The sequence below is a fragment of the Artemia franciscana genome, chromosome 8, assembly GCF_032884065.1.
Source record: "Artemia franciscana chromosome 8, ASM3288406v1, whole genome shotgun sequence".
Classification (NCBI taxonomy): domain Eukaryota; kingdom Metazoa; phylum Arthropoda; class Branchiopoda; order Anostraca; family Artemiidae; genus Artemia; species Artemia franciscana.
In genome coordinates this window covers 46001041-46013515 of record NC_088870.1, presented here as the reverse complement: position 1 = coordinate 46013515, position 12475 = coordinate 46001041, and the positions used below count along the sequence as shown (strand labels likewise).

Genomic DNA, 12475 nt, shown 5'->3' with positions numbered 1-12475 from the left:
AAAAATAAAAAATGTTCGCCCCCTGGCTGTATCTTTGGTCTATTCATACCTGAAAATTGGTACTCTTAAGATTTTTCTTTTGGTTTTTATACAATTATCAATTTTTTTCGGTTGTGTTAAAGTTTTCCTTTGTTGCCACACTGAATCAAACAGTTCGTGGTAACGAAGTGTAAGTAAGGAGCGATGTGGTTCGATAGTAGCCGAAACTCTAAGAAACAGAGTTTTGTTATGCATCAAAAGAATGAAATTTTCATGCTTATTCAAAATATGCAAAATTCATCAAATTTAATGGTACCTATCAAAAGTTACGAGCCTGAGAAAATTTGCCCAATGTTTGAAAAAAGAGGACACATCCCCAAATATCAAGTGATCTTTATAAAAATCTCAGCATCAGATTCAGCATATCAGGGAATCCTGCTGTACAGGTTTCAAGCTCCTATGTACAAACATGTGGAATTTTGCATTTTTTGCCCGGAGAAAGATCAAGGATACATGTTTTTTTGTTTTTTTTCACGCTCATTTTTCTCCAAAGTCACCCAATCAAAACTCCTAGATGGCTATTTTTGTCAGCATAGTTGGAAAATCTAATAGCTATGTCTTTGAGGATGACCTAGCCCCCCAGAGTTCCCGGGAGAAGGGCTGCAGGCTTTGAACTTAGCCCATTGTTTACAATTAGTACTGGTTATTGGGAAGTATACAAACATTTTCAGGGAGACTTTTATGGTGGAGGGAGGCTACTTAGGAGGATCTGTCCATGTAGGAATTTTAATGAGGAAAAGGAATTTCACATGGAGGGGGAGCCGGATTTCCCAGCATTATTTAAAAAACGATCAGAGATTTAATAAAAAAAACAAGTTGTTTTGACTGAAAGTAAGGAGCAACGTAAAACTTAAAACGAACTGAAATTATTACTAATATGAAAGGGGCACCCCCTCGTCAAACTTCATTCTTTATGTTAGTTTTTTAGTACTTTTAAAAGAGCTTTTATTCTAATTAAACGGCCTTTGTGATTCTGGAGTCATTCTTAAATAATTGGGACAAAATTCGAACTTTAGCGTAAAGAGTGAGGTATTGAGGAGCTCATATACGTAATGCTTTCCATTCACTTTAAGTTTTGATGTTGCTCCTTACTTTCAGTTGAAAAACTTTTCATGAAAAGAAACTAGTGGAAACTTTTCCTTTTCCACAAAATACCGAAGCCCAATTTACCTACATCTTTTAGGAGGGTATTAGAAAATCATCGGACGCTACAACTGTTTGCTAATGAGGAAATATTGGCTAGTTGGAATACGTCAAAATTAAGTAAGAAACATAGCATTGTCGAAATCAGAATAAAAAAGAATTTGATTGATATCTCAATAGTCAACATAAGGGATAAATGCAACAAAATAGGGTAGCCTAACTGTTTTTTCTAAGAATATGATCCAGTAGGTAAGTCAATTAATGAATAATATGAAGGATTTAACTTTAAGAATTTTAATAATAAACATATTCATGCATAACTTAGGTTTTTAGCTGTTAAATGATATACCATTTCTTTTCAATTCCTGTTTGATAACAGTATGTTGAAGTTGTATTCTTACATAACTTTAATCAACCCACGACATTGATCCCAAAGATGGATCGAACCTCGAAAGTCGTTCCGTTTTAAACACCTGGAAGATTTCACGCAATGTTTAACTCTCTCTTCATAGTTCTTTTCAACTTTCCCTCGCAGTACTTGTCTTCTATTGGTCTCATTTTCATATTTAGCCTTAGATGGAGTTTACCACCTGATTAGCGCTGGATTCTCAAGCAACACGACTCAAGAGAGACCTCGGAATGCCGAGCGCTCATCCGTCCTCCGGGTCTTACACCCTCTCTGGGCAATCGGGCCACATTCATGAGGACTTTTGACTGGACAAGCTACGGTCTTACGAGGCTCCCAAACATTGCATCGGTCGAAATTGCCTCCTGCAGGATACAATTGACCCTTAGTGCTGGGCTTTTCCCTCTTCGCTCGCCGCTCCTAAGGGAATCCTTATTAGTTTCTTTGTGATATACTCAGGTTATTTTCTCCAGAGACTGTTCTTTCGCCGCGCATGCTGACAGTGTAATTAGGAAAGGTAATGCTTCCCTTCAAACAATGTCCAAAATGCGTCGCTTTGGTTGTGATGTCAAAAGTCTCCCCCGTGCATATCTTTGCGATACGCTATCAGTCTTGGAGTATGCCTGCCCCGTGTAGGGCCCTTCAGCACTGCACACTGCTCACTTGATGTACGACCTAGAGTCAGTGCAAAAAGGGCAGTTAGGATTATCCTGGGTTCTAGAGATATCCCTTACCAAGAAGCACTCATTACACTAAACGATCAGTGCCTAGAACAAATATTGTGTGATCTCATCATGAGGTTTGGAAAAGCATTGCTTTTAGACCCAGCCCATCGAGACATCTTACCCGCAGACGGTCCGCCGGACAGCTGAACCAGACAGAAGTCCAAACTGATTCCTATACGTGCACGGACAAACCGATATTATAATTCACTTGTACCTTTTTTTACGTCTATGTTTAACAGTACATAATATTTGTTTTTAGTGTTTTTGCAACTGCAAAGTTGTTTAATAAACCGTTCTCATTCTCCCTCTCTCTCTTTCTCTCTCCCTCTCTCTCTATTCTCCCCTCATTTTCTGCTGATTTTTCACACGTTCTTTAGTTTTAAACCTGGCTCCCGTCAATTGTTAAAACTGCATACCTACATTAAACATCTTTTGCATTAAAAATTGATTTTCTAGGTTTTTCTAGTTTTTAAGACGTATAACATTTTTTAAATTCCACTCAACCACCTTAAAGCATCAGATTCCGCTTTTAGTATCCTTGGTACTTTAACAGTGTTAGAGGTGAAAATTACTCCATTTTATTGGGCATTTATCGGGTTTTCCTATTTTTGTAAGACATATGACGTTTTTTAAATTTCACTTAACCAACTTTAGGCATCAGATTTCGTTTTTAGTATCCTTGATACTTTAACAGTGTTACATGTGAATATTCCTCCTTTTTATTGGGTATTTATTGGACTCTCCTAGTTTTTTAAGACGTATAACGTTTTTTAAATTCCACTCAACCAAATTAAGGCAGCAGATTTTGTTTTTAGCACCATTGATACTTTAACAGTGTTTCATGTGAATATTCCTCCATTTTATTGTGTATTTATTGAGTTTTTCCAGTTTTTTAAAGAGTTATAAGGTTTTTTAGATTCCATTCAACCAACTTAAAGCATCAGATTTCGTTTTTAGTATCCTTGGTACTTTAACAGTGTTTGAGGTGAATATTCATTCATTTTTTTTGGGTATTAGAGATTATAGTAACGAGTTATATTAACTTTTCCCATTTCTTTCCTATGCCTTGCTATACGAGTCTGATTGAAAATTGAAAAAACATTGAATGAAAGTAAAGAGCGACATTACAACAACAAAAGAACATAAATTATTTCATGCATCAGGGGGGATGTCCCCTACTTAAACCTTCGCTTTTTATGCTAAAGCTTTCTAGTGTTATGCTGAACGCACTTATGAATGAAGCAAATGCAGTTAATGGGTTCTTACAAAATCTTTTATTTTGTGATTGCCTTTTATACAGTTGAACTGAAATTTTATTTTGAACTGAAATTTTTTGAAGTGAAATTTTATCCCAAATACTGATAAAAAACAGCACTTCCATTCTTGATGCAAAGTGAAAAATAATTTTTATCCTATTTCTGTGGCCCTTGCGGCTGAGTAGTTGCTTCCAAAACACTGGTGACAAACTTTTAAATTTTAGCATAAACAAAGGGGGGAGTAGAATTTTTCTCTGAAATGAATCACGCGTTAAGGAGTGACATGGTAGCTCTAATGCATCAAGTTGAATTAGAAATGTTCATGATTTCCATGGATAGATGATATTATTTTCGTACTAAAGCAGTTTCTTGTTCAGGAATCTCCCAGAAAAAAGTTCGTATCCAGGATTTTTGTTCACGGGTTTATTTTTTCCCGGGTTGGTTTTATAACAGAAACTTTAAAAACGCATCGAAATGTTTATGTGCAATTTTGTTACGTTTTTATGAGTCGGAGAAAAATTTCGGAGGGTAGGGGGTACACAACCAGTAGACGCCTTTGGAAACGGCCTGAAACTTCATATTCAAGGGTTTGGAGGTGGGTATCAATTTCTCCCTTAGACTATTTGCGATGCTATTTTGATTCTTCAGTTCCAGTGGAAATGTGCTCAAACACGGCATATTTTCAACGTTTCGTTTCTAGTGCCATTTTGCAGCTTTAACAATAAAGCCTGAATGTTATATTTATAATAAAGTAATTCAAGTACAAATTTTTCTATTTTGAGCCACTACTTTCAAAGAATGGACTTATTATCTCCATGACGTCTTTAGCTTTCAAAGAGTTTTTAGCTCTACTAAATTGAAACTCTTCTTTGATGTCCTCTAATTGAATAGGGCCTGTGTTTCTCACGAAAATTTGTAATTGACACAGCTTAGATACCAATACAGTTATGAAAACTCGATTTATTTTTGGGACACAGTGCGCGGTAGCGATGCTAGCGGCTGGAGACAGGAAACTGGCATTGGTATCTAAGCTGTGGTCTGAATCAAAAAGTCGGAGCAATTCCGAGCTTAGATACCGATAGTTCAGAGCTATGGTGATCCCGTCTATGGTTTTATAGTACGATCTACGCGTCGGAACGCGGGCTTAGAGGAGGCGCCAAGTTCAGAGCTCTGTACCAAAAGCTTCTCACGGGCAAGGTAGGAATTTTGATAACTGTATTGGTATCTAATCTTTGGTAATTGAGAATATTGACTAACACCCCTGGACGAATCAAATTGGAAGAAAAGATGGGATGGGAGGTACTACTAAATCAGACAAATTTACTACATCGCATCCATGGATTCGTCAGAAATGCGTCAGTGAATTTTGTTAATTGGACAAAGATACGTTACGCATTATTATGCATCGCTTTCCCGAGGACCAGTTTAACTGACTGTAATAAACCGGTAATTTTAAAATAACAGGTTTAATAGGTTTTTTCCAGTGCAATATCACACGATGCCAGCACTAGAGCTAAGTTTTGATATTGAAATGTGACAAAAATAAATCAGATGTTTGCTTTCTCAAGGTAGCCTCATGTTGTTTGAAAAGGCCCAAGTCTTGTCCAATATTGTCGAGTGATTTGTTCCTAGCACTAAAAAATATAAAATAGCAATATTTTTTTTATTTACAAATGGTATTTTTGGAAAAAAAATACTTCGTACATATTTTTGGACATGTTTAGGAGTGTAATCATGGAATTTCTCAATAAAAAATACAGATTTCTGAGAAAGATATTGAGCATTGTTTAGGATACGGAAATAGCATTAGACGAAAACGGAGTAGATTCCTCTTAATACTAGTATATGACATAATATACACAAGTGCTTTTCAATACCATTATCAACAGTCGAAAAATGTCAAAGATTAAAAATTGTTCTCTGAATATTTTCTTCTTTTCACTATTACGTTAATATCTAGAAAATATAATGTTTCAAACTAATGTATTGCTTACAAATTTCGGATTAAAAGATTCTTTACTTATCAAAACAGTAAACAATAGGAGAACTTGAATGTATAGGAGAACCTATTGAAGACGAGCGGTGACGGGCTATCAATAATATTACAACGATTCTCGGGAAAAAAAACAACAACAACAAACTAACAACAAACTATCACGAGCAAACAACAGAAAGAATACCACAAGGACTTAAGTGACATCAGCAGTTACATTTTTAGAAACTGTAACGAAAAATCGCAATTTAATCCCCGCACAATTAAATCAAAATCAGCAAAAATCACTGTAACTGGAAGGGAATTAGTGAATCAACCCTATTCTGCGATCTTTCAGCAAGAACGGTCTCTTTTATGACCAGGGTTGAAAAATGTAAGTCCAGAAATCGCGCTCCAAATCTTGGACTCTCCAAAAATAGGAAGGTCTGAAACGTGCTGAATGTGAGATAAGGATCTTCGACTTATTTTAACATTGAATAATTGTAGAGGCCAGAAGCTATACATAGACATCATTGTTTTCACCCTTGGACGGTGAATAAAAGAAAAGATAAACTCTCCTGAGCCCCATCCCTGGTCACTGCTCAATTTATAAAACATTTGGTGAAGTACTATCTTCGAAATGACGACATGCCAGTCCCCACAAACGACAATTTGTTGTTGCTCGAGATTGTTTAGTCTTACGATTGGGGGTCTTTAATCTTGAGTGTTTTCCCAAACTGATTGAATGCAGTATGAAAAAGTGCATTGAATTATCGCAATAAACGTAGGCCTTGGCCTCCGTCCAAATTATGCAAACGGTTGCTCGTGAATGGGCCTAAAAGTGCCTTTGGCTTACATGTTTTGTTAGCAGGGCCGTATCCAGGGGGGGTTAGAGGGTTTGACCCCCCCAAATCTTTTCCGACTCTTAAAAACGTAAACAAAGGAATATAAACCAATCTTTAAAACGTTTTTTAAGGTATTTCATTAGTAGTCCTCTCCCGAAAAAAGATGTAGGCCCCCACCCCCCAAAAAGTAAATCCTGGATGCGTCCCTGCTAGCTGGTGTAATTTTTTTAAGCTCTTTGCAATCCGTTCTTTTCAATGTGCTTCAAGAATTAAATATGTTTAATTATGGTAAATCAAGTCAGTTTGATTTAATTGATTCAGTTGGTGCATGTACAAAGTCTTCACTTTACGTCAATTTGTTCGCATTAACGCTTTCACGTGGACCTATATTGCACTTCCTATCTTTCCCAAAACTATTATTTTAAATATACAGTGAAAATAATCTCGAAAAATATTTGACGCCTTTCCGACCAAATTGTCTATTATCTTTTTTCATCAGAATTGCCAATTTCAATGGGTTTCTCATTTCATTACATATAGTAAATGCACAATATAAAATCATCACCTAGGCTTCCTTGTTATCAAACATATTGAACCTAGCTATTCTTATAAAATGTATTTTCTCGGTAGACGACACAAGAAAAAGAATAAAGATGTTGATTTTGGTAGTCGTAAAAAGACAATTTTCAAATAAAAGGAACTGATTATCTTCAACTATTGGTTTGAAAAATGGTCTTGAATTCCTTTTCAGCTGTTAAAAAAAGGAAACCTTTTTTTCTCCTCTAGATAATTGTTAATTCATAATAAACAATTTTTTCAAACCTATCCCACGCTACAAAATGTCAGTGGGACAGAAAAAAAAAAAATTGCGACTTGCATTACAATGTTTTTTACCTTTTGATCGAATCTGTATCTAAAATTTTCGATATTCTGCAAAACAGTGACTCAAAACATTCAAAGTTCGTATCAATTTACCCTGCTCTAGAAGTGCTAAAAATTCTACAAACATCAGAGTAGCTTCCCTTTTCCATTTCACGATTTCCATAACACAAAAATATTCGTGCTAATTCATAATCATGATTGCAGCATGTGTCACAATCCTGGTTAAAGCATTCGTCACAAATTAGTAAAGAACAAACTCTAGCCCGTAGTAACCGAAAATTTAAAAACATGTTTTGGAAAATAAACTGAGGATGACTCGCCATTTGAGGCAAATTCAGGAATAGCAAAATGAAAGCTGCACCATTGAAATCACCAAAGTCGAAAGCCTCATTAAAAGTCCTCTTGAATAACAAGGAAAATCACTTTTTCGCATGAGAAGCAGACATGTGTCTTTTTAAATTCTTTTTTCTTCGTCGCAACTAGTGAGAACTGAAATATCGTAGAAAGACATTTAAGGGCTTACCAGAAAGCTAATTTTGTATCTACATGATTTATGTAAGTAAAAGAGACAAACTAGCAGAGCTGTATCGATGCACAATAAAGATCGATAATCGGTAACACATCGATAACGATAACATTGATAATCGATAACATATCGATAACACAAATAAAGAGAAATGAAATCTTGTAAAAATGCGACAGTAGCCTAAGTATAATCAATATTACACTAAACTGGACAGGGTGTGAAAAGGGCACATAAGTTTGCAACTTTTAGGAAGCGGCTCTAGCATAAAGGATTGGATTTTTGTGCTAATAAGGCCGTACTCTTAACCAATAAAAGGTTTTTGAGTCTTAGCAAACTCCTACGGAAACAAAATATGGTTCGATCCTACTTTCTTGGGCTCAGAGGTGGTTTTAGGTGGGAGGGCAACAGGGGAGCACTTGAAATTTTTGGGCTGCAAATTTTCAAATAAATAATCTAATGGTTATAATGGTTTCGTAATTTCGAATTTTTCTTATTAAAATAAAGTAGAAGGCGCTGGGATTTTTTTTTTTGGGGGGGGGGGTGTACAAACCCCAGAATTTTTATTATATAATCTTTTGTCTATTTTGGACAAAATGAATATCTCAAAAATTCGATCGAACGCATTTGGGGAAAATAGGGTTGGTGGGGGGGGGCAGTTGTCATCGGATCACTTTTGACTCTCAGAAAGGGAGTTAGCCCTTTCAATTTCTAGTCATTTGAGTCCTCTCCAAAGTATACCTCTTTCTTAAAAACCTTATATGCCTCTCGGGTATAACTTAAAACCCTTCTCCCGGGTTCTTGCGGGGGTTATGTTGACCCCAAAGTTTTTGTTTTCTAATCGTTGGACTGTTTCAAACAGAATGACAATATCAAAACTTTTGATTGAATGCATTTGGGGAAAAAAGAATGTGTGTGAGAGGGGGGGGGGATATATGTTCCCAAATTACTTTTGACTCTTGAAAAGCTAGCTACAACTTTCAATTTTCAATCAAATTAGCCACGTCTGAAGTGTATACGATGACCCCTTGCATGAAACCTTTTATGCCCCTAGGGCATAATTGACAACACATGCCTCCGGGCTCTGGGGAGGTTGTGTCGACTCCCAAAATTTTGTTATTTAAAGTATTTTTAACACAATGGCTGTTTCAAAAGTTTGATTACATTACATTTGGCGAAAAAGGGGCTTTGGACGGTGGGGGTGCTAGTTGCCCTCCGATCCCTTGTGAGTCTAAAAAGGCCTCTAGAAATTCCTATTTACAATCAAATGAGCCTCTCCAGGGTTTTTACAATCATACCTTCCATAGAAACCTTATATTCCCCCTGGGCACTTGCCCCAAGGTTCAGGGGAGCTGGGTTATCCCTGAAGTTTTTGTTATATGATTTTTAGTCTATTTTGAACAAAATGGCTATAAAAGAAATTAGACAGGGTGCATTTGTGGAAAGGAGGGTTGGGAGGAGGGGGTGGGCTAGTTGCCATAAGATCACTTTTGACTCTTAAAAAGGGAATTAGAACTTTTAATTTCTAATCAATGGAGGCCCTTCCAAATATTAATCCGAATATTTAGTCACTTAAAAAGGGCACTAGAACTTTTCGTTTCCGTTAGAACGAGTCCTCTCGTAACATTCTAGGACCACTGGGTCGATACGATCACCCCTGGGGAAAAGAACAAAAAAAAAACAAACAAACAAATAAACACGCATCCGTGTTCTGCCTTCTGGCAAAAAATACAAAATTTCACATTTTTGTAGATAGGAGCTTGGAACCTCTACAATAAGGTTCTCTGATACGCTGAATCTGACGGTGTGATTTTCGTAAAGATTCTATGACTTTTAGGAGTGTTTTACCCTATTTTCTAAAATAAGGCAAATTTTCTCATTCTCGAAACTTTTGATGGGTAAGACTAAACTTGATGGAAATTATATATTTAAAATCAGCATTAAAATGCGATTCTTTTGATGTACCTATTGGTATCGAAATTCCATTTTTTAGAGTTTTGGTTACTATTGAGCCGGGTCGCTCCTTACAACAGTTCGTTACCACGAACTGTTTGATAGAGTGGTAGTAGGCTCATTACTAGCCAAAACAGTTGGCAGGAATCATCCCTACAAATAGATCCTAAACTAATCCCGAAACGGGATCCTCAAGATCACCATAAGTGGGATCATACTAGCTAGGACGGAAAAACAGAAGTCCATAGTATTTATAGAAGAAAATATGGAACAAACCTCCATTACCTCCACCCTCCCCCAAGAACCAACAATGTTAAGTCAAAAAAATAAAGATTAACTTTTTGCTAGTGTTTCTATGGCTACTCAACCTTATATTCAGGGATATCCTATCATGTCACGGTCCAAAGCTTAGATCAAAAGAAACATCACCGCAGGTAGGTCGTGTCTTTATTTACCTTTTAAGGTGACGCTGGGCAAGCGACGTCTAATTCAAAGACCGAAGTCCTGCCCTATTTGTATGCACTCTGACTTTTTGCCAATTTTGCCGTCATTTGGCTAACTTCACACGAAAATGGCAAATGAAGTCACGGCTTTGACTTCACATAAACTCATTTTTCATAAATGACTCTTAGAAGCGAAATAAAATTCCTTAAATGTATGTTTGGGCAAACAAAAAAAATCATTAATTTTCTATTTCTCACATAGCTGGGATTTTTTGTAAATAATAGTTCGTGCATTTCCACAATTCAGTAGGACATATTTATTAGTTTACGACAAACAGGTGGAACGAAAATTTCAAAAGTGAATTAAATTTTAGAATGAAGCTAACAGAGCTTCAAGTCATACAAACATAATGTCGAAACAATCGTAACGAGCTGAAAGCAGCAGCGAAACAAAATTTAATAAATTTAATTTAATGATTTTATAAGAATTCCTAATCATTACATGACATGGCTCCAATATCAATAGCTATTGCTACTGCTTGTTTCTCTTATAATGCAAAACTATAATTCTGAAGAAAATCCTCAATTAAGGTGCAAAAATGTTACCATGTTTTATCGCACTACGAGTTTTCAAATTTATTGTAATTAAATGTAAGTTCTTACAAAGTTTGAACATATCGTAGTCTTTTGTCAAACAGTTCGTGATAACGAACTGTAAGTAAGGAGCGAAGCGGCAAAATAGTAACCGACGGAATTTTAAAAAACGGAATTTTGATAACAATAAACATGTAAAAAGAATCGACTTATTGTGCTGATTCGAAATATATAAGTATCATTAAGTTTACTGTTACATATCAAAGCCTACGAGCCTAAGAATATTTGCCTGATTTTACAAAAAAGAAGGAAAAACCCCCTAAAAGTTAAAGAATTTTAATGAAAATCACACCATCAGATTGAGAGTACCAAAATTCCTTTTTTCAGAGATTTCAACCTCCTATCTTCAAAAACGTGGAATTTTCTATTTTTGGCCGGAAGAAAGATCACGGATGCGTGTTAGTAAAAGGGATGCGAAATAAAACTATATATATATATATATATATATATATATATATATATATATATATATATATATATATATATATATATATATATATATATATATATATATATATATATATATATATATATATATATATATATATATATATATATATATATATATATATATATATATATATATATATATATATATATATATATATATATATATATATATATATATATATATATGTATATATATATATATACATATATATATATATATATATATATATATATATATATATATATATATATATATATATATATATATATATATATATATATATATATATATATATATATGTTTTTAACTACGTTTGCCCTTGAGCTTTGTTGATGGTGATTGCTAATCGAACATTCCCTGTGTCCCGGTCGTCATTTATATATCCCCCCTGCGCCCCCGGCGTCCCCATTGCAGTTGTGTCCCTGTGTCCTGGTTGTCATTTATATTCCCTGTGTCCCGGTCGTTATTTGTGTCCCGGGTGTCCCAGTCTGTGATTTCTCTTTGAGCGTCCCGGTCGTCATTTATATTCCCTGTGTCCCGGTCGTCATTTGTGACGTCAGTCGACAGACAGACACACAAACAAACAACTTATTTTTATATATATAGATATATATAAACTTTTGTTTTTATTTCAACTGATTTTGGGTTTTAATGGTAGTATATACACAGAAGATATTCTAAAGTAAAAACGTATATAAATTTGAAATGATGAATTTGATGCTTACCCCATCCTAGGACATAATAAATCATTAGCGAGTTATTTTCAACGAATGCAGCTGTAATAAGTCTATGCAGGTACAAGCCTTCGCAGAACATCCAAGCATAGTTGGTAAGCCGAAAATACCGGGTCAGCAATAGCAGTATTTTGCAGCCAGGACCATTCTGGAAAAACAAATTTATTATTTAAAAGAAAATAAACTTTAAAATTATGGTTCCAGCAGCACCTCAGCCCAGTAAAGAGCGAAACACGGTCTATAGGAACTGATGTCTATAACATATTTCTCACGGAACACTGTTATGAAACAGTAACTTTAACTCAGATTTTGCTGAACCATAATAGTTATTTTCTCGAAGAAATACTCCCCTCCCCCCAAAAAATCCTAACTTTTCTTCTATTTCTGGGTACTTCTTGTTGAAATTATTTCGTTTTCGTTATTCGTTTTTAAAGCTAATTCGTTTTCAT

The 12475-nt window shown here is 35.3% G+C and overlaps 1 protein-coding gene across 2 annotated transcripts in view; it reads right to left on the bottom strand.

Moving 5' to 3' along the window:
• Nucleotides 1–12475, bottom strand: part of LOC136030489 (calcitonin gene-related peptide type 1 receptor-like) — a 166000-nt gene that overhangs the window by 49712 nt on the left and 103813 nt on the right. For both annotated transcript variants that reach the window (XM_065709511.1, XM_065709512.1), the window contains one exon: nt 12018–12174. In XM_065709511.1, coding sequence (XP_065565583.1) covers nt 12018–12174 — 157 coding nt within the window. The remainder of the gene's footprint in view (nt 1–12017; nt 12175–12475) is intronic.